The following is a 22605-nucleotide window of genomic DNA, read 5'->3' as shown; positions in this document are numbered from 1 at the left end:
AGCGATTTATAATCAGGGATGCTCAAGAGGGCAGGTTAGGATTATATATGTATATGGAGTACCTGTAGTATGCAGGTATTAGTAATTTGTTCGCAGTTTGGTCTGTCACTCAGCAGTGTGTGCACGGAGGTTCCAAATTGGCCTGAAGTTGATGCTGAGCTTACTTTATGTTGCACAAGGACACTGCATTAGTTTTTTTTGGCTCGGATCATGGCTGTTAACTGGGAGGCGGATATTTGCTTGCTCAATTCATTGAACTAATTTAATTTGAATTCCACTCTATAGCCTACTCGTTTGAATGTCTTCAAAAATGATCAGGACACTTGGGACTATACCAATCCTAATTTGGGCGGACAAGGTAATATAAATTTAATGAATGCACAATTAATTTCTTAATGTTTTAAATTTGACACATTCCCACTTTTGTTTGCAAATTGCATTTGCATCTAACCCTACACCATATTTTACGGTTATAACTTTGGTGCTGTCAGTTAATAAAATTCAGAAAAGCTTCCAGCAACATTGGAATTCTGCACCACATAGACTTCTAACAACTGATTGCCCCGTCTTATGGTGGTGGGCTCCTACTTTGGTGTATCGCTTTCATTCCCAGTGAATTTGATGGATGTGGAAGCTGAGACTAGCTCAACTGGCAAGCACTTGGGCAAGACTAGGTGCATTTTGGCTATTTTAATCATCCATTCGGCTGCCGGCAAGTTTTAATATGATTGGGGTAGCTTTGTTGCATGGCACAATGTTTCTATTTTTAACCTGAAATTGTGTTTCAGCTTTCACTTTTAAACATTTTTTTATTTGGTTGGTGGGGTGGGGCGGAAGGTGGCAGTTCTTGACGACTGCACAGTAAATGTGGGGCCCTGGCTTGGATAGCTGCACACCTGTAAAGGTGGGGTGTGTTTTAGATGTCCTGCTTTTCAGTTAGATGGGACTTCTGGGTGTAGATCCACCTTGAGCGTGAGCAAGCTCAAATTTGAGTCAGTGCACACTCGTTTCTCCACTTGAAATGCACTGTCTCCTCTTGTGTACGTGGGTTTTCTTTAACTTGATCAGCAAGGCAAGGTTATTCACATGCTTTTATCCCCAGCAGCTACCTGCACTGTGATTCCAGGGTGGTATATTTGTAGCAGCTAACTGCTTTTCCTTCTGTTGCCAAAACCTAATACAGCTCCTCATCTCGCCCAAAATGTAGCTGTTGGGTCTGGGTTTGATTAGCAGGAGTTGGTGGCACTTTCAATATTCTGGTTGTGAAGCCAGCATGTTTAGTGAGGCTATTGGGGCTCCTTGCTTTTAGAATTGGATAATTGCACTGCAGGATGTGATTTTTGACTGAGTTTCTGAAACTTGAATAGAGGGGGCTTTTTTGAAATGAAGGGAGTGAGATCTTGCAGAATCACTGGTTTTGTATCTTTTGCTATACTTCACTGGGTAGTGGTCACGTTCACAGTGGAGTTGTTCCAGCTGCCTATTCCACGTCAAGATAATTACAGATTGGCAAGATTATTTGGCCCATCTTGGGTTCTTTCTGGATAGTATAAACTAAGTGTCTCTACCACCCTCTCCATTGCTGCATCGGGTTGTTAAATGGTTACGGGGGTTGTCACTCCCACTACTCTCCATGTGTCCATTCCATGTGGTTGATCTGTCGATCTCTAAATTTGCCTCTTAACTAGTTTGCCTCTGTCCCCATGGCATTTACTTTAAAGCCTTTACCTTTCCCATCCCATTTAGCACCTCTAAGTAACCTCCAATGCTGCAATTCAAGGCTGAATTTTGGATTAATTTTTACGGCCTTCCCCCTCTCTGAATGGAACAAATTCGATCCACACGAGTACATTTTTTAAAAACCCATTTGAAATCCCAGTGACACGGCTGGTTCCAGGACTGAGTCTTTTTAAAAAATATTATCAATGATTCAGAATTGTCTGGATTAAGGTTTCGGAATCATTGAAAGTACATGTGTAGGTTGGAACTTTGTTATTTTCTGGTGCTGGTTTGAAATGTCATCAAGTGTTACTACAGAAGGAGATGAGTGGAAACCAATGGCCAGGATGACAAAATGAAGACCAGATCTTGAATCTTACCAATATGCCATGGGTATAGTAACCTAGTGGTTGTGGCACTGGACTAGGAGAGCAGACACATGGCTCTCGGTCTCAGGCCAACTAGGAATGGGCAATAAATCCTGACTTGACCGTGTCGTCCACATTTCCGGAACAAGCCTATAAAGAAAGTGCTGCTAAACAGCAAAATTTAAAGTAATCTATGCAGCTTGTCTTTTTGCACTAAATAGCTGCCCCATAAGCTGCATTCATCTAACAGTAACACAAACTAGTTGATCACAAAGGGCTTTTTGGCAGAGTGGTAGTGCTGATCAGAGGTTCTATTATGACTACGTACACATGCACGGAAGGAGAATTATTCCCTGAAAGCCAGTAAAATCTTAAATGGGTGTGAAGCATGTTTTTGTAACCCAATCTAAGATGGCCTCCCATCAAAGCCTTGATCTCCATCCCATTTACAAATGAAGCTTCCTTTTTTTTTCTAATCTGCTTTGCAGAAGACATTCTATTCAAATGAAATCCAGATTACAAGACAATGCAGCTTTTCATTGAAGTGCTTTGCTCCAACCCTCTGCTCTTTGCTGTGTAGAACTACTTGATCTTTGCAGCAGTTTTATTTTCTTCGGTAAAGTGTGTTCTGAAAGGGTGACTTGTGACTTGATCACCTAGAATGTGGTTGGACAGGTGTGAAGCAACCAGCACAATGCAGAGTGTTCCAGAGCTATAAATGGGCAATTAAGGGCCTGTTGGGAGTTGTGCCCCCGTTTAACACATTATTTACATTTGGTGTTCCCTGAATGTTCTACTTGATCATAACTGCTGCGTGCCACTTGTGTAAGCTTTCATATTTCCCCGAGGGATTTCTGTAATGGGTAATCTGTGAGTTTAAAACTCTTCAGTGAGGGTTTGTGGTGGCATGCAGCTTCAATTATAATGTGCTTGCTGGGTGAGGGGGCCTGTGTCTAAAATATTTTCTGACTTCAAACTGACTCCTTACACTGTGACTGCACTTGTGTGTGTCAAAGCAGAATGTTGCTGGAAGTTTTTCATCTTTTGCACACCCCATAACAAGGTTTGACTTTCCTGGCGATCGATACGTCCGTTCCACTTGGTGGGCTGGCGGTGTACGTAGTTATTGCAGTGTCTGCATTGACTTTTTTTTGTGGACTGCACCCAAAGCATAGACTCTCTGAACACCTCTGGAATGGACGTAAAGATCTGAATTTAGGTGATAGAACCTAAAATTTCCCCCACAAAGTTTGTAGCAAAGCCGCTGGCTCCAGCTAATTGCTAACTGGCTTCGTATCGCTGTGTATCCTTCTCTAAACTGCAGGCACTGAGGTGTATTCATTTTCTGCAGCCAGATGTCCTGGACATGGTTTCTGTTAAATTGGTGCTATAAATCTTGCCCATTACTTTGCCCTTTAAAGGAGCAGTGGCCTTTGGGTGTGTTTTGTGTTGAGCACAGAGCATCTTGGTTTGTGAAAAGCCTTCCACTGCCTCACTGAAGCACCTGGAAATCCTCCACTCTCCCAAGGATGGGGCGGGCAGACTTTATTTTGCTAATTTGGCATTGTTCCTCATTTGTATGCACTTGGGTTAAAGAGTTGAGCAAATTTCATTTAACCTCATTTTTCTGTGTATGAAGTTAATCACTAAGCTTCAATGCAGGGCAATATATGGAGTAACAGCATTTCTGCTGTGGCTGCTCTCAATAGTAGTCACTGGGAGGTGTGTTTTTTGGGATGAGGTTTTTTAATTTGGTTACCAATTGCCAAGTAAGTGAAAATAGAACTTGGTGTTTAACTATCTTGACTTTTTGTAAGTCGAGCTGTTTTAACGTCTGATTTTAGCTTTTGAATCCACCCTGATTTTATGTTACTGACTCCGATGCCAATTACAGAATACTTTTAATGACTGACTGCCCACCCAGTGTATTACCTGATGTGCATGTTGGAAGTTGCCATTGAGTGAGGTTGGGAGACATGCTGCTAGTTCACATCGTGGCAAAGTGGCTTCTTAGCCCAACCCATGGTTCTCTTCTAATTGCAGTGGTCATGTGCGTGGGTTTTAATGTTAAGATGGGTATGTTTTAATCAGTGCCCCAATGTAATTCATCATTTTCATTGAACAAAAGCGGAAAGTCAAACCTGAGATTTTGGCAGCCCAAATGGTGACTGTAAATTGCAGCAGCATGTATTTAACCAATCTTGTATAATTACTTCATGGGATTCCTTCATTTAATGCACAGTAGAGTTCTATTTGGGTGTAATGAAGATTGTACCTGAAGTGCACTATTCACCTGTAATGAGCACATCTAATGCAGAATTGCTATTATATAATGCCTTTAAAAATGGGGTACACATGTGTGACCCACTATTTGGGGAAACCAAATATGCATAGCTTAAAATTAACAGCAACTCTAGCAAGTTTGCAGATATCTTTTTGATGTGAATCTGGTGCGTTCGGAGCCTTTAAAGATGTTCAGCTGTGGCTATTTGTGTATGATTGAAATAAAGCAAACAGGAATGATTTATTTTGGTTAAATGTTGAACTGTGCTAGTAGTCAAGTTAATTTTAAACTCTGCTCTTGCATTATATAATCAAACCATTTGCTGGGTAAGGGCACACACTGCAGCAGTAATAGGCAGATCTTTCTGGAGAAGCCAGCAGAATTCTTTCCTTACTGAACAAGAACAAAAACCTGGTCCAATACATCGAGTGTCATACATTGACCCAAGATTACCCTGCAGCCACAACGATACGACATGCCATGACTTACATACTGTGAGGCAAACCACCATTTTCCTAGACTTCTGAAGTGAAGGTAATGGAGGCAGACAAAATGAGGCATATTCGCAAGAGATGTAACGCTTTCATTTTCAAGATTTCTTCAAATAAAAGGTCAAAAACACTGCCTCATGTGAACTGATACAGAATTGTCTCGGGTTTTTCCCTCACTTTGCTTTAGAGGAGTTTTCGTCATAAGACGAGTGCATTCATACAGCGCACTTGAAGTACATGCCGAGTTCCTTCCACCAGTCAACCCAACCTGCCGAAACACCCGTTTTCTACATTCCTACATTTCAGAGAACATTCAGACATCTGCCATAAACAGATGATACTCGGCAACATGCAGCTTCAACAGGAGGGATAAGAGACACATTGTGTGAGGCACATCAGTACAGCCATTTTGCTGCACAAATGATACATTACCAATGGTACACTACTTCATTTTGGACACCTATGTGGGAGATGTACACAGATCCTTCCCAAGTAAGCCTTGTTACCACAAAGCCCAAGACCAACACATCCAACACTACTTTCAGGAGAGCGACATGGAGGAACACTGGGTTTTCATATTCACAACTTTTTACTTGAACCATTTGACATCTGTGAAGAATCTCTTTTACCTGAACTGTGAACGTTTTAAGAAATTGTTGCTAGATGCAATTGTTAGAAGCTAGTACTGCCTTTGTAAAAATTTCTATTCATTGCTGTAAAACGTGTAATGCAGGGTTGAAGCATATGTTTGGGGCGCCATCTTTCAAAACTGCAATAAGTTGCTGTTGAAGCATTGGGTGGTAAGGAAAAAATGCAGAAATTTTGTGCACATGGACGTTGTTCTCTAACTCTGGCTGTAAGTAGACCTTTTTATGCTTGAACCTTTGTGGCAATAGATTTGTTAGATTACACTGTTGTATAAAATTCAAAGCCAAAGTCTTAAATATGTATCTCTGTACTGTTGGAAAAAAATTGTAATACTCTTAATGTACTGAGTGCTGATTTTCCTCTTCAATATTTGCTCTGTGACTTTTCTGTTGTAATTTATTTTGGGTGCCATTGGTAGCTTGGGAAATGAATTTAACTTTATTTTCCCGCACCCCTTTTGTAGGAGATCCTAACAAGCGACAGCGGCAACCAGCCTTGCTCGGCGATCATCCATCTGAGTACGGTGAGAATTGGAGCTGGTGCGGGGGCGTGATGTGCCTGGCTGACCATGAAGGCTATCTTGATTTACTCGATAGTTAATTTTTTTTCCCTCCCTTTTGGAAAAGGTTCAGAGAAAAAGTATTTGATTTGTTTTTTTTTTCCCCCCCCCCCCCCTTCCCCACTTTAATGTGGTGATTTCTGTTGGGTGCCATTTGTGATTCGTTTAGTATGTTGTCTGCTGCCCAAGTGACCATTCACCTGTAACCTTGGCTGGTGCACTTGATCCTGCCCTTGTTTTGAGGTACAATACTCGCAGCAGGGTTGCTGGATAGCCGCCAATGGGAGTGAATTCACTGGCGATCAGTTTGGTTTTTGGCATCTCCTTTGTTCTTGTGACCAGGCCAATGATAGTAATGCTACAGCTGGAATTGGTTGACTTGGCACTGAACAGGGAATCCGACATGGCATGGCATAGCTCAGCACAGCACATGTGCCATCAGATAGAAGTCAACCAGCGCTCTGGTTAGTAATGCTGAATGTTTTTGCTTGGGAGCACTCCTTGTGGTATATCTGGAATTTGTACAGGGAACAGCCTATCCCCCTCAATCACTGAAGAATTGCCACTGTCTTTACCCTACCTTGTGTGGGCACAGTTCCTGTCAGCTGGTGAGCGGCAGTATGACTCACTATATAATGCAGAATGTCTTGGCGGAAATCTCTCAAACCTGGTCTCCGTTGTAGCTTGATCAGTTACTGAGAGTTTTCCACCGAGCTAACTTCTCAAACCGAGCATGCCTCCTAAATCTGCTTTGATTTCCTCCTAAGGAGCCCCACAAGGAGGATATAGTCACTATCCAGATGATGATTATGGTCCACCTGCCCATTATGAGCGCCGTAGGATGGGAGGCCCACCGCCAGTGGGGGGTCCTCACAGGGGCCCACCCAGTCAACGCTATGGGCCTCAATATGGTCCTCCTCCGCCGCCACCACCACCAGAGTATGGTCCTCAAGCAGAAAGTCCAGTGCTGATGGTTTATGGGTTGGAGCCTTCGAGGATGAATTGTGACCGAGTATTCAACATCTTCTGCTTGTACGGAAATGTGGAAAAGGTACGTGGTTTTTGGGAGAGGGAGAGAATGTAAATGTCTATTCCTCAGATTTTCAGATGAGGCCATGTAATTAATGTGAATAAACTTCCCCTATTTCATTGGATAGATGATACTGTAAATGCCTTTTTGCCATTCGGTTTATGACTGCTTTCATCTCGGCAATGCAAATTTATCTTGGTACAAAAACGGGATTGACTGGATAGTCTACGGTGATTGAGCTAAGTGACTTTAGTCCTGTGCTTTCAAAGTAACTAACTTTTTTTCCCCCCCTTGCTTATTCAGGTGAAATTCATGAAGAGTAAGCCAGGCGCTGCCATGGTAGAGATGGGCGATGGATTCGCTGTGGATCGTGCCATCAGCCACTTGAATAATACTTACATGTTTGACCAAAAATTAAATGTTTGGTAGGTGCCAACTTCTGAAATTTGTATGGGAAAGTAGAGGGGGAGGGAACATTGGGGCCAACTGATCACTTCTCATAACTTCAAGGAATAACTGGAATTGGATCAGTGCTTTGACTGCCAAAACCCTTCTGGCGTTTCACTCCTATCTTGATTCCCTTGTAGAAGCTGAGTGTGGTATTTATCTTTAAAATGCGTGCTTGGTTAAAAGTTGTGTCGTTGCACAATAGTTCAAGGCAAAAGTGTGAAAATTGGGAGCTGCCACCAGCTGGGAGTGGGAGATCCTAGTCTGATCCATGTTTTGAGATCTGCTAAGTGCTAGTAATCTTGGACAATTTGATCTTATATTTAAGATGTTACAAGTAATGTGTGGAAGGGATAACTGAGCGGCAGGTTGGCACTGCAAACCCTTGGGTTGACTAAGATCAGATCCCTTCTGCGATCTGGGATGGAGGTCTTGTCAGCACTGGTGAAGGACCTGGAGAGTATCTTCCAAATTGGATTGATTTGAAGTACAAGTATGGAGGCTTTGTTGAGGCTTCCATCCTAATTCCTGGCGAAGTCCCTTTGGGAGGTTGGCGAGAACCGTTCAGCCAGGGCGTTTGATCGTTCAGCCTGTTGGGCTGGGTATAACTGCAATGCTAGTACCTGCTTGGTACAGTCACTAAAGATGGTAAAAATTGTCAGCTGTTTAGTGTGGGGAGGCAGGTCCTCCATGAAAGGAGGATGCAATTGTATGCAGCAAAGGGGCTTGTGTTTGGAAATGTTTGTGCTTACTGATGTACTAGTTTTTTTCCTATCCAGCGTGTCCAAACAGCAGGCTATAATGGCTGGTCAGTCATATGAGCTTGAAGATGGCTCTTGCAGTTTCAAGGATTTCTCTGGCTCCAGAAACAATCGCTTCACCACTCCCGAGCAAGCCAGCAAGAACCGAATCCAGCACCCAAGCAATGTCCTACATTACTTCAATGCTCCTCCAGAGGTGACAGAGGAAGCCTTCTGTGAGGTACTACTTGGTTATTAACATTCTTTTCAGTAAAGAGTATTACAGGTACTTTGCTTACTTTAATTACTAGTTGGTCTCTTGTTCTTGACCTTTTATCTTTATCATTGTTTAGAGACCTAAAAGATGAAGTGACTCCTGTTTTGGAAAATGTGCACTTGAGTGAAATATTTTGTATTTGGTGGTTTTGCTGTGAAACTGAAAGGGATCTAAACTAGAAGTAGGGCTGGTTTTTCAACCTTTAACTGGAGCCAAGAGTTCAACTTCCACCACAGCAGCTGGGGAATTTAAATTCAGTTAAATAAATCTGGAATAAAAACCTAGCATCGGACTTGTGAAAACCCATCTGGTTCACTAATACGAAGAGAATAGGAGAGAAGTCAAAACAATTAGGAAAGCAGAGGAACTATGAAATTAAATCATTGAGGAACATAAAACAAAATAGTAAAATATTTTACAGGCACATCCATTAAAAAAAGGAAGGTTGGGATGGGACTAGGGCCATTAAGGGATAGACAGGATAATACCACAGGTAACGATAGAGAGATGGCAGAAATATTAAATAATTATTTTGCTTCAGTATTTACCAGGGAGATGGGACAGGTGGACATGACATTGGATGATGAGATTAGTAATGAAATAAGTGCAAAAAAAAAAGCAGAGGGGTTATATTAAATAAACTAATCAAGCTCAGAGGATAAAAACCCCTATTTTTGCATCCACGCATTTTGAAAGAATCTAGGGAAGAGATAGCAGAGGCATTACTACACATTCAATAATTTGTTGGAAAAAGGTGTAGTGCCAGAGGACTGGCGGATAGCTAACGTAATGCCTATATTCAAGAAGGGGGGTGGAACATGTCCAGGGAATTATAGACCAGTCAGCTTAACATTGGTGGTAGGAAAAATAATGGAATCCCTACTAAAGGAGAAAATAGAAGAACCTCTAGAAACCAAAAATATAAGGAATAGTTGGCATGGATTTCAAAAAGGAAAGTCTTGCTTGACCAACCTCATTGAAGTTTTTGAAGAGGTAAGAGAGAGTAGACAATGGTAATGCAGTAGATGTCATTTATCTAGATTTTTAAAAGGCCTTTGATAAGGTACCCCATAATAGACGGATGAACAAGGTCAGAGAATGCAGAGTCAGGGGACAAGTGGCAGAATGGATAGCTAGCTGGCTTCAGGACAGAAAGCAGAGAGTAGGGGTAAAGTGTAACTATTCAGTGGCAGAACGTGGGTAGTGGTCCACAAGGATCAGTGCTGGGACCACTGTTCACAATTTGCATTAATGATTTAGACTTTGGAATCAAAAACACAATTTCTAAATTTGCAGGTGACACCAAATTTGGGGGGATAGTCAATACTGAGGAGAAGACTGCAACAAATTACAGGAGGACATTAATAAACTTGCAGAGTGGGCATATTGGCAAATGAAGTTCAACACAGATAAATGTGAGGTATTACATTTTGGTAGGAAGAATAGGGAGGTCACATTACTTGGAGTCTGGGTGGGGTAGAGTAACAAAGGGATCTCTGAGTACAAATACACACATCACTAAGTTGCAACACAAGTTAGCAAGGCCATTTATATAAAAAAAAAGCAAAACAAGTACTAGGGATTATTTCTAGAGGTATAGAATTGAAAAGTAGGGAAGTTATGCTAAACCTGTATCGAACCTTGGTTAGACCACACTTGGAGTACTGTGTGCAGTTCTGGTCGCCATATTATAAAAAGGATAGAGGCACTGGAGAGGGTGTAGAGAAGATTTACAGGGATGCTAGAAATGTGAAGTTATACATATCAGGAAAGGATGAACAGGGTGGGTCTCTTCTCTGGCGGGGGGGGGGTGGGGGTGGGGAGAAAGAAGGCTGAGGGGTGACCTAATAGAGGTCTTTAAAATTATGAAAGGTTTTGATAGTGGATACAGAGATGTTTCCACTTGTGGGGAAGAGCATAACTACAGCATCAACATAAGATAGTCACCAAGAAATCAAATGGGGAATTCAGAAGAAATTAATTACATAGAATGGGAGAGCAGGTGATGTGTTTCTGCTGCAATATGTGGGAGCTGGTGAACACCATTGATGTAAACGGTGATCACATTTGCAGTAAGTGTTGGCTGCTCGAGGAACTCCGGCTCCGTGTTGATGAGCTGGAGTCTGAGCTTCAAACACTGCGACACATCAGGGAGGGGGAGAGTTACCTGGACTCTGTTTCAGGAGGTAGTCACACCAATTAGATTAATTAATTCAGATGTAGTCCGTGGCCAGGGACAGGATGGTGTGACTAGAGGTGAGGCAGGTACGGGGATCCAGGAGGTAGTGTTGGAGGAGCCACAGCCCTTGCTCTTGACCAACAGGTTCGAGGCTCTTACTCCCTGTGAGGATGGAAGCGGGGACTGTGGGGAGGATGAGCAACCTGACCACAGCACCGTGGAGCGGGGGGGCCATTCAAGTGGGGGGAGTTAGAAGAAATATTGTAGTGGTAGGGGATAGTACCGTTAGGGGGATAGATAGGGTTTGTTGCAGCCGAGAGTGCGAGTCCCGAAGGCTGTGTTGTCTGCCCGGTGCCAGTGTTAAGGACATCTCCTCTGGGCTGGAGAGAAACTTGGAGTGGGAGGGGGAGGATCCAGTTGTCGTGGTCCATGTTGGTACCAATGACATAGATAGGACAAGGAAAGAGGTTCTGCTGAGGGAATTTGAGCAGCTAGGGGCCAAATTAAAAAGCAGAACCACAAGGGTAATAATCTCTGGATTACTACCTGAGCCACGTGCAAATTTGGCTAGGGTAAATAAAATTAGAGTTAAATGTGTGGCTCAAAGACTGGTGTGGGAGTAATGGGTTTTGCTTCTTGGGACACTGGCATCAGTACTGGGACAGGAGAGAGCTGTTCCGTTGGGACGGACTTCACTTGGCCAGTGCTGGGACTAGAATCCTGGCGAATTGAATAACTAGGGCTGTAGAGAGGGCTTTAAACTAATTAGTGGGGGGGGGAGGTTTTAAGAGAGCGAAAAATAAAAATGACCGGAGAAGGCAATAGAGCAAGGTAGCAGTGGGGAAATTAAAAACCAGTGTGTGTCAGGAAGGGACAGAATGTATAATAAAGTTAAAGTAGTAAAAGGGGTAAAAGCAGGAATAAATTGTCAAAAAACATATTTGAAAGTTCTTTATCTGAATGCTCACAGCATTCGTAACAAAATAGACGAGTTGACGGTACAAATAACTACACATGGGTATGATCTGGTGGCCATTATGGAAACATGGCTGTAAGATGATCATGACTGGGAACTAAACATAAAGGGTATTTGACAATTAGGAAGGAAAGGGAGGTGGGGGTTGCCATTTTAATCAAGGATGGAATCACTGCAATAGTCAGAAATGATATTGGGTCAAAGGATCAGGATAGTGAAACAGTTTGGGTGGAGATGAGGAATAATAAGGGGAAGAAGTCACTAGTGGGTGTAGTCTATAGGCCTCCTAACAGTTGCAACTCTGTTGGTTGGAGTATAAATCAGGAAATAGTTGGGGCTTGTAATAAGGGAAAAGCTATAATCATGGGGGATTTTAACTTTCATATTGACTGGACTAATCAAATTGGGCATGGCAGCCTTGAGGAAGAGTTCATAGAGTGTATTAGGGACGGGTTCCTTGAGCAGTATGTAACTGAACCAACCAGGGGGCAGGCAATCTTAGATCTGGTCCTGTGTCATGAGACAGGATTAATAAAAAATGTCCTAGTAAAGGATCCCCTTGGAATGAGTGACCATAATATGGTTGAATTCCAAATTCAGTTTGAGGGTGAGAGTTGTATCTCAAACCAGCGTACTGAGCTTACATAAAGGAGACTATGAAGGCATGAGAGTAGAATTGACTAAAGTGGACTGGGGGGAAAAAAGATTAACGTGTAAGATGGTACAAGAGCAGTGGTCTACATTCAAGGAGATATTTCACATCTTTCAAGATAAATATATTCCACTGAGGAAAAAGGGAGTAAAAGAAAAGACAGCCATCCATAGCTTAGTAAAGTAATAAAGGATGGCATCTGACTGAAAACAAGGGCATATAAAGTAGCCAAATCTAGTGGGAGGATAGAAGATTGGGAAGCATTTAAAAGCCAGCAAACAATAACTAAAAGATTAATTAAGAAAGGGAAGATAATTATGAAAGTAAACTAGCAAAAAATATAAAAACAGATAGCAAGAGTTTCTACAGCTATATAAAAAGAAAAAGGGTGGCTAAAGTGAACGTTGGTCCCTTAGAGGATGGGACCGGGAAACTAGTGGTGGGGAACATGGAGATGGCAAAGACACTGAACAAATATTTATCAGTCTTTACAGTAGAGGACACTAAAAATATCCCAACACTGGACAAACGGGGCAATGGCGGGGGGGGGGGGGGGGGGGGGGGGAGTTAAACACGGTTAAAATCACTAAGGAGATGGTACTCGGTAAAATAATGGGACTTAAGGCGGATAAATCCCCCGGACCTGATGGCCTACATCCTAGGGTCTTGAGAGAAGTGGCGGTAGGGATTGTGGATGCATTGGTGATTATTTTCCAAAACTCCCTGGACTCAGGAAAGGTCCCGGCAGATTGGAAAACTGCTAATGTAACACCCTTTATTTAAGAAGGGAAGTAGACAAAAAGCTGGAAACTATAGACCAGTTAGCCTAACATCTGTGGTTGGCAAACTATTGGAGTCCATTATTAAGGAAACAGTAACAGAGCATTTGGATAAACATAATTTAATAGGACAGAGTCAGCATGGTTTTATGAAGGGGAAGTCATGTTTGACAAATTTGCTCGAATTCTTCGAGGACGTAACATACAGGGTGGATAAAGGGGAACCAGTGGATGTAGTGTATTTGGACTTCCAAAAGGCATTTGACAAGGTGCCACACAAGATTACTGATCAAGATTAAAAAATCACGGGATTGGGGGTAATATACTGGCATGGGTGGAAGATTGGCTATCTAACAGAAAACAAAGAGTTGGGATAAATGGTTCGTTCTCGGGTTGGCAATCAGTAACTAGTGGTGTTCCACAGGGGTCAGTGCTGGGACCCCCAACTCTTTACAATCTATATTAACGATTTGGAGGAAGGTATTGAATACAACATATCCAAGTTTGTCGACGATACAAAGACGGGAGGGAAAGCAGTGAGTGACGAGGACATAAAAAACCTGCAAAAGGACATAGACAGGCTAAGTGAGTGGGCAGAGATTTGGCAGATGAAATATAATATTGGAAAGTGTGAGGTTGTGCATTTTGGCAGAAAAAATCAAAGAGCAAGTTATTATCTAAATGGAGAGAAACTGCAAAGTGCTACAGTACAAAGGGATCTGGGGGTCCTGGTGCATGAAACACAAAAAGTTAGTATGCAGGTGATCAAGAAGGCCAATGGAATCTTGGCTTTTATTGCAAGGGGGATGGAGTATAAAAACAGGGAAGTCTTGCTGCAGTTATATAGGGTATTGGTGAGGCCACACCTGGAATACTGCGTGCAGTTTTGGTTTCCATATTTAAGAAAAGATATACTTGCTCTCGAGGCGGTTCATAAGAAATAGGAGCAGGAGTAGGCCAATCGGCCCCTCGAGCCTGCTCTGCCATTCAATAAGATCATGGCTGATCTGATCCTAACCGCCAATCTACTATCACAGAACCATCTCCTGAATCTAACAGAATTAGACACACGGAGCAGGAGCAGGCTACACGGCCCCTGGGCCTGCTCCGCTACCCATAGGGCCATGTCCAATCCGAACCTAGACTCCTGTCCAAATTCCTGCCTGCTCCCGTAACCCTTAATTCCCTTTACTTCTAGGAAACTGTATTTCTGTTTTAAATGTATGTAATGATGTAGCTTCTCCAGCTTTTTGGGGCAGCATATTCCATGGACCTACCACCCTCTGAGTGAAGTAGTTCCTCCTCATCTCAGTTTTGAAAGAGCAGCCCTTTATTCTAAGACTATGCCCCCTAGTTCTAGTTTCACCCATCAATCGGAACATCCTCCCCGCATCCACCCGATCCAACCTCTTCACAATTTTATATGTTTCAATAAGATCGCCCCTCATTCTTCTGAACTCCAATGAGTAGAGTCCCAATCTACTCAACCTCTCCTCATATGTCCATCCCCTCATCCCCGAGATTAACCGAGTGAACCACCTTTGTACTGACTCGAGAGCAAGTATGTCCTTTCTTAAGTATGGACACCAAAACTGTATGCAGTATTCCAGGTGCGGTCTCACCAATACCTTGTACAACTGAAGCAATACCTCCCTATTTTTATATTCTATCCCCCCTAGCAATGAAAGCCAACATTCCATTGGCCTTCTTAATCACTTGCTGTACCTGCATACTAACCTTTTTTGAGTTTCGTGCACCAGGACCCCCAGATCCCTTTGTACTTCAGTACTTTCCAGTTTCTTGCCATTAAGATAATAACTTGCTCTACGATTTTTCCTGCCAAAGTGCATAACCTCACACTTTCCAGCATTGTATTCCATCTGCCAAGTCTCTGCCCACTTACTTAGCCTGTCGATGTCCCCTTGCAGGTTTTTTATGTCCTCCTCACTCACTACTTTCCCTCCCATCTTAGTATCATCTGCAAACTTTGATATGTTACACTCGGTCCCCTCCTCCAAATCGTTAATATAGATTGTAAAGAGTTGGGGACCCAGCACTGACCCCTGCGGAACACCACTTGTTACTGATTGCCAGTCTGAGAATGAACCATTTATCCCAACTCTCTGCCTTCTGTTAGATAGCCAATCCTCTATCCATGCCAGAATATTACCCCCAATCCTGTGATTTTTTATCTTAAGCAATAATCTTTTGTGTGGCACCTTGTCCAATGCCTTTTGGAAGTCTAAATACACTACGTCCACTGGTTCCCCTTTATCCACCCAATATGTTACTGCCTCAAAGAACTCCAGCAAATTTGTCAAACATGACTTCCCCATCATAATTTAATAGGACAAAGTCAGCATGGTTTTATGATTATCCAAATGTCCTGTTACTGTCTCCTTTAATAATGGACTCCAAAATTTTACCTACCACAGATGTTAGGCTAACCGGTCTATAGTTTCCAGCCTTCTGTCTACTGCCCTTTTTTAAATAAGCAGTTAGCAGTTTTCCAGTCAGCTGGGACCTTTGCTGAGTCCAGGGAGTTTTGGAAAATTATTACTAATGCATCCACAATCCCTACTGCCACTTCCCTCAAGACCCTAGGATGTAAGCCATCAGGTCCAGGTGATGTATCCGCCTTGAGTCCCATTTATTTTACCGAGTACCACTTCCTTAGTGATTTTGATCGTGGTTAGCTCCCTGTTTGTCCAGTGTTGGGATAGTCTTAGTGTCTTCTACTGTAAAGACTGATACAAAATATTCATTCAGTGTTTTTGTCATCTCCATATTCCCACCATTAATTTCCTGGTCTCATCCTCTAAGGGACCAACATTTACTTTAGCCACCCTTTTTTTCTTTTTATATAACTATAAAAACTCTTACTATCTGTTTTTATATTTTTTGCTAATTTACTTTCATAATCTATCTTCCCTTTCTTAATCTTTTTGTTATTTTTTGCTGTCTTTTAAAGTTTTCCCAATCCTCTATCCTCCCATTAGATTTGGCTACCTTATATGCCCTTGTTTTTAGTCGAATACTATCCTTAATTTCTTTACTTAGCCACGGATGGCTATCTTTTCTTTTACACCCTTTTCTTGGCGGAATATATATTTTTTGGAAGTTGTAAAATAACTCCTTAAATGTACACCACTGATCATGTATCGTCTTACCCTTTAATCTATTTTCCCAATCCACTCTACTCAATTCCGCTCTCATACCTTCATAGTCTCCTTTATTCAAGCTTAGCACGCTTGTTTGAGATCCAACCTTCTCACCCTCTAATTGAATATGGAATTCAACCATGTTATGGTCACTCATTCCAAGGGGATCCTTTACTGGGACATTTTTAATTAATCCTGTCTCGTTACACAGGACCAGATCTAAGGTTGCTTGCCCCCTGGTCGGTTCAGTTACATACTGCTCAAGAAACCCATCCCTAATACACTCAATGAACTCATCCTCAAGGCTGCTCTGCCCAATTTGATTTGTCCAATTAATATGATAGTTAAAATCCCCCATAATTATAGATGTTCCCTTATTACAAGCCTCAACTATTTCCTGATTGATACTCCGTCCAACAGAGTTGCAACTGTTCGGAGGCCTATAGACTACGCCCACTAGTGTTTTTTTCCCCCTTATTATTCCTTACCTCCACCCAAACTGTTTCATTATCCTGATCTTTTGACCCAATATCATTTCTCTGTATTAGTGATTCCTTCCTTTTATTAACATAGCCACCCCACCTCCCCTTCCTTCCTGCCTGTCCTTCCTGATCATTAAATAACCTGGTATGTTTAATTCCCAGGCATTGTCACCCTGCAGCTATGTTTCTGTAATGGCCACAAGATCATACCCATATGTAGTTATTTGTGCCATTAACTCGTCTATTTTGTTACGAATGCTACGTGCATTCAGATAGAGAACTTTCAAAGATGTTTTGTGACACTTAGTTCCTGCTTTTGCCCTTTTTATTACTTTACCTTTTACTCCATACCTTCTGCCCCTTCCTGACACGCTCTGGTTTTTAATTTCCCCACTGCTACCTAAGTCTATGACCCTTCTCTGTTGTCATTTTTATTATTTGCTCTCTAGGAACCTCCCCCCCCCCCCCCCCCCCCCCACTAGTTAGTTTAAAGCCCTCTCTACAGCCCTAGTTATATGATCCGCCAGGTCTCTAGTCCCAGCACTGGCCAAGTGAAGCCTGTCCCAACGGAACAGCTCCCTCCTGCCCCAGTACTGGTGCCAGTGTCCCAGGAAGCAAAACCCGTTTCTCCCACACCAGTCTTTGAGCCACGCATTTAACTCTCTAATTTTATTTGTCCTAGCCAAATTTGCTCGTGGCTCAGGTAATAATCCAGAGATTATTACCCTTGAGGTTCTGTTTTTTAATTTGACCCCTAGCTGCTCATACTCCTTTAACAGAACCGGCTTCCTAGTCCTATCTACGTCGTTTGTACCAACATGGACCACGACAACTGGATCCACCCCCTCCCACTGCAAGTTGCTGTCCAGCCCAGAGGAGATGTCCTTAACCCCTGGCACCGGGTAGGCAACACAGCCTTTGGGACTCTTGCTCTCGGCTGCAGAGAACTCTATCTATCCCCCTAATACTATCCCTACCACTACAACATTTCTATTTTACTCTTTTTTTTTCCCCCCCCCCCCCCCCCCCTCTTGAATGGCCCCCCCCAAGTTCCACAGTTCACTCGGTTGATTCCGGAGATGAGGGGGTTGGCGTAATGAGGAAAGGTTGAGTAGGTTGGGACTCTACTCATTGGAGTTCAGAAGAATGAGAGGTGATCTTATTGAAACATATAAGATTGTGAGGGGGCTTGATCGGGTGGATGCGGTGAGGATGTTTCCACTGATGGGTGAGACTAGAACTAGGGGGCATAATCTTAGAATAAGGGGCTGCCCTTTCAAAACTGAGATGAGGAGAAACTTCTTCACTCAGAGGGTAGTAAATCTATGGAATTTGCTACCCCAAAGAGCTGTGGAAGCTGCAACATTAAATAAATTTAAATCGGAGATAGACAGTTTCCTAGCTGATAAGGGAATTAGGGTTTACGGGGAGAGGCAGGGAAGTGGACGTGAGTCTAGATTCGGATCAGCCATGATCCTATTGAATGGCGGAGCAGGCCCGAGGGGCCGTATGGCCTACTCCTGCTCCTACTTCTTATGTTCTTATGTTTACCCAGAGAGTGGTGAGAATGTGAAACTCGCTACCACATGGAGTGGTTGAAGCAAATAGTGTAGATGCATTTAAGGAGAGGCTAGACAAGCAATGAGGGAGAAAGGAATAGAGGGTTATGCTGATAGATTTAGATGAGGAAAGACTGGAGGAGGCTCGAGTGGAGCATAAATGCCGGCATGGACTGGTTGGGCCGAATGGCCTGTTTCTCTGCTATATATCCGATGTAATGTCCTTTTAGGGAAGGAAATCTGCAGTCCTTACCCGGTCTGGCCTATATGTGACTCCAGACCCACAGCAATGTGGTTGACTTTTAACTGCCCTCTGAAATGGCCCAGCGAGACACTCCCTTATCAAGAAGCGCCCCCATCTTCTCGAGGGCAGTTGGGGATGGACAATAAATGCTGGCCTTACCAACGACACCCACATCCCATGAATGAATTTAAAAACAACTTTGGTTTTGCCGCTCGTTGATATCCATGCAACTGAATTATAGGGATTCTCCGAATGGCGATTGGCTAACGTGCAGATGTAACTTCAGTTATTTACTGCAATCCCTCAGTCAGCACTGCTTGTAGTAGAGAGCAGTTGCACAGACAATGCAGAAGTGGATTATCCTGCAACGCCCAGTTCCAGTTTATGTGATCGCTCCATCTTGCTTGGAAGGTTGGGGAATGTGACTTGAGCGCATGAAACGTGCCAGACAACCTATAGCTACTTTCTTCTTTCAGGTGTCTGATGAGCTGGGTTTGAAGAGGCCATCTGCCTTCAAGTTATTTTCTGGAAAAAGTAAGTATTTGATGTCGTTTGTGGTTGGAGACCAACGAGTTTGTGTCCTCCTATTGTGGAGGGCTCTGATCAGTGATGTAAAAGACAGCGCATCATCATAATGAAGCGACTGAGCAGCCTCCTTCACTTGATGTTTTGTAACTTGGGCTCTTCCTAGCTGTATGGCAGGCAACTCCTTCCCACCTGCCCATTTTAAATCCAGAGATGCTCCCACATTGGTGTCGGTGAGTAATTCTGGTTGAAAATTAAATGCACCCTAGAGTCTGGCTTTTTAAGCCATTCCTTCAGTTATCAGACATTCTGCAAGCCAGCAGTGACCCTTTGATCTGTTAGTATGGTAGCCAAGGACCAACAGTTGCTCTATTGACCATAATACCGCACAGTGACAGTTGCATTCGAATTTTACCTACATTGCCCCGTAGCTGGTGACTTTAGTGTGTCTCTTCTGCAAACTTGAAATTAGTGTTTTGGATTGTGTAACTTCTGCCCAATTAGTACATCAATTGTGTATCAACATTGTGACCGCAATGTGCACGGACCGGTTCCAAAGTGTCAACCCTTGGTGCAGGCCAGTTTAGAGATTAGCAGCCATTCAGGTCATCATTTAATGTGATTGCATTGATCTCAGGAAATTGGCACTGTTCTGGGCTGCCGGCTTTTGCAAGGTGCCAGTTGAAAACATTCATAATCTGGCAAAAGGTGCTGGTAACTGGCTGCATAGATTATCACCTTTAAACACACTGCCCTCCATGAATCAAAAAAAACTTTCGTCTTAGTTCATTGTCAACAGAAAGCTGCTGTGTGCAGACAGGCTGAGTGAAACCTGCTGTAGGTCACGACAGTCGAGTCTGTCCTTGGCTGCCTCCCCTCTCCTGTACTGATCTGACCAGCTTTTACTTCCTTCTCTTCCCCCAGCTGCCAAAAATAAGCTGGAGGCTGCACCGCGACAGTCCATTACTCCCGTGTTGCAGCTTTCAACTGACTCTTGGCCTTCAGCTATTGTAATCACAGCCGGGTTTTGGGTAGCTTCATTTAATGCGCCCAAGAGACTGTTATGTTTCAGCATGCAGGATTTGAATCGAATTTATTCTCATTTTGTAGGTGAGAGAAGTTCCTCCGGTCTGATTGAGTGGGACTCGAAGAACGATGCAATGGAATCGCTGTCCCTGCTGAATCACTATCAAATGAAAAACCCAAGTATGTCTTTCTGGATAAAAATCTTGCTGGGTGGGTGGTGGCGGGAGGAGCGAGACTCACGTATTGCGGTACCTGTTTTGGAAACACTGATGGGTTTTTTTTTTTCCTCTCCCCTCCGCTCAGGTGGTCCTTACCCGTACACTCTGAAACTCTGCTTCTCCACGGTGCAGCATGCAGCATAAAGACTCGGACACTTCAGACAAGATGGACTGCTAGCCATTCTCCATTGTTGTGACTGTTGTATTTTAGTATTTTTATGCTAAGTTGTTAGCGTGCAGTAACCTTTCATTTGTGCAAAAGGAAATGAGCCACAGTTTACGACAAGTATTCCAGTTTTTTTATTTTGGTAGATTTCAGTTTAACTTTTTTTTAAGAATCTGTATTGTAGAAGTGAAATGCCCCTTCATTTTTATTGGCTGTGATTAAACGATGTGGATCATAGCACTACAATTCAATAAATGATAAACTGTTTAACGGACACAACTCTACCCTTTTTGTTTGAAGATGCTTTAGAAGGGCTTTCCAAAAACTCTGAGCTGATGACCCTCGCCAAGGCTGTCGTATTGGTTTGGGTGGGTCTGGCTGACTCGTTTCTTCTCTGACTCTTCCTTTCTGCCGGTCCCTCTCCCTCTTCCCACTTTGGAACGTCCACTGTTTGTGAATAACTTTGTTTGGGGAGGGATTCTTTGAGCACAAGCTGAACGTGAATCTGTTTCACTGCTCTACCACTTTATTACCAGACTCTTGTAAATGGATGGCTGGGAGACCGATCCTGTTTAAAGCAAGCAATCCTTGTATCTGCTCTGGTGTGGTGTGTGCACTACTGTGGCAATTTGACCTGGGAGATTGGTTGTTGAAGCAACTTGATCCAGGAAAGGATGAACAGGCTGGGTCTCTTTTTTTTTTCCTCTTGAAAAGAGAAGGCTGAAGGGTGACCTGATAGAAGTCTTTAAAATTGAGAGGTTTTGATAGAGTAGAACAGAGTGTTTCTACTTGTGGGGGGGAAAAGCAAAACTAGAGGCCATCAATATAAGATAGTCACCCAAGAAATCCAATGGTGAATCCAGGAGACACTTCTTTACCCAGAGAGAGGTGAGAATGTGGAACTTGCTACCACAGGGAGTGGTTGAGGTGAATAGCAAAGATACATTTAAGGGGAGGTCAGATATGCATGCGAGGGAGAAGGGAATAGAGGGTTATGCTGTAAGGTTAGATGAGGAAAGACTGGAGGAGGCTCGAGTGAAGCATAAACGCCGGTATGGGCTGGTTGGGCCGAATGGCCTGTTTCTGTGCTGCATATCCTGTCAAAACTTGGGGAAATCGTGCCTCGTGGGTGTGGATCGCAACCTTGGCCTTGAGGCACAAGCCGGCATTGCTGCCAGTATACAAGAAAGCTAACTAGGTTTGAAGAGCCTGCAACTAGTCTGAAAGATGCAGGTTTGCTGTGCTGTCTGTTCTACTGAAATCGGAAAGGATCATTGCAGAAACTCGCTAGCAGTGGGTGCCGGGATCTGGCTCCGATGCAGTATTGGATAAATCTGCTAGTGCAGTTTTTGAATTTTATGTGGGGCTCCTGAAGTATTTTTTGGAAGTGTAGGCGTTGGTCCGATAGTCAACCATTTAGCCAGTGGCGGCGTCGCCAACTTCAATGTTCAATCCGGTTTGAGATGCTTGGGTGAGACTTTGGTTGACGATGCACAAATGAATCTGTATCGAGGGTGGGAGCTGCACACCCTGTGGGTTCACGTGCAGTTGTTGGGATTATGCAGGGTGTCCCAGCACAGAAACGGGCCATTTGGCCCAACCAGTCCATGCCTGTGTTTATGCTTCACGTGAGCTGCTTGTCTTTCCTCATCTAACTCTTATCAGCATAACCCTCTATTCCCTTCCCCCTCGTGCTTATTTAACAGCCTTTTAAATGCACCTGTACTATTCGCTTCAACCACTCCGTGGTAGTGAGCGAGCTCCACATAGAAACATAGAAGATAGGAGCAGGAGTAGGCCATTTGGCCCCTCGAGCCTGCTCCGCCATTGAATGCGATCATGGCTGATCATCCAAACTCAGTACCCTGTCCCTGCTTTCTCCCCATATCCCTTGATCCCTTTAGACTTAAGAAATATATCTAACTCCTTGAATATATTTAATGAATTGGCCTCCACTGCCTTCTGTGGTAGAGAATTCCACAGGTTCACCACTCTCTGGGTGAAGAAATTCCTCCTCATCTCTGTCCTAAATGACTTACCCCTTATCCTTAGACTGTGACCCCTGGTTCTGGACT

General features: G+C 43.3%; 1 protein-coding gene across 2 annotated transcripts; it reads left to right on the top strand.

Moving 5' to 3' along the window:
• The first annotated feature begins 258 nt into the window (after positions 1-258).
• Positions 259-20809, top strand: LOC147096836 (heterogeneous nuclear ribonucleoprotein L-like). Of its 2 annotated transcripts, XM_085973520.1 has the most exons (9): positions 340-358; positions 5596-5718; positions 5974-6033; positions 6837-7120; positions 7403-7524; positions 8326-8527; positions 19072-19129; positions 20231-20326; positions 20450-20809. In XM_085973520.1, the coding sequence occupies exons 4-9, from the start codon at positions 6911-6913 to the stop codon at positions 20506-20508; spliced, it is 747 nt and encodes a 248-aa protein (XP_085829646.1). In that variant the 5' UTR covers positions 340-358; positions 5596-5718; positions 5974-6033; positions 6837-6910; the 3' UTR covers positions 20509-20809. The 2 variants fall into 2 exon arrangements, with proteins under 2 accessions (XP_085829645.1, XP_085829646.1); XM_085973519.1 differs by lacking the exon at positions 5596-5718 and having other exon boundaries at positions 259-358.
• Positions 20810-22605: the final 1796 nt, after the last annotated feature.

Source organism: Somniosus microcephalus, chromosome 34 (genome assembly GCF_052327205.1).
Source record: "Somniosus microcephalus isolate GS21.2 chromosome 34, FLI_Smic_1.0, whole genome shotgun sequence".
NCBI classification, from domain to species: Eukaryota; Metazoa; Chordata; class Chondrichthyes; order Squaliformes; family Somniosidae; genus Somniosus; species Somniosus microcephalus.
The sequence above is the reverse complement of the archived record's forward strand: the minus strand, read 5'-3'. Positions and strand labels throughout refer to the sequence as shown.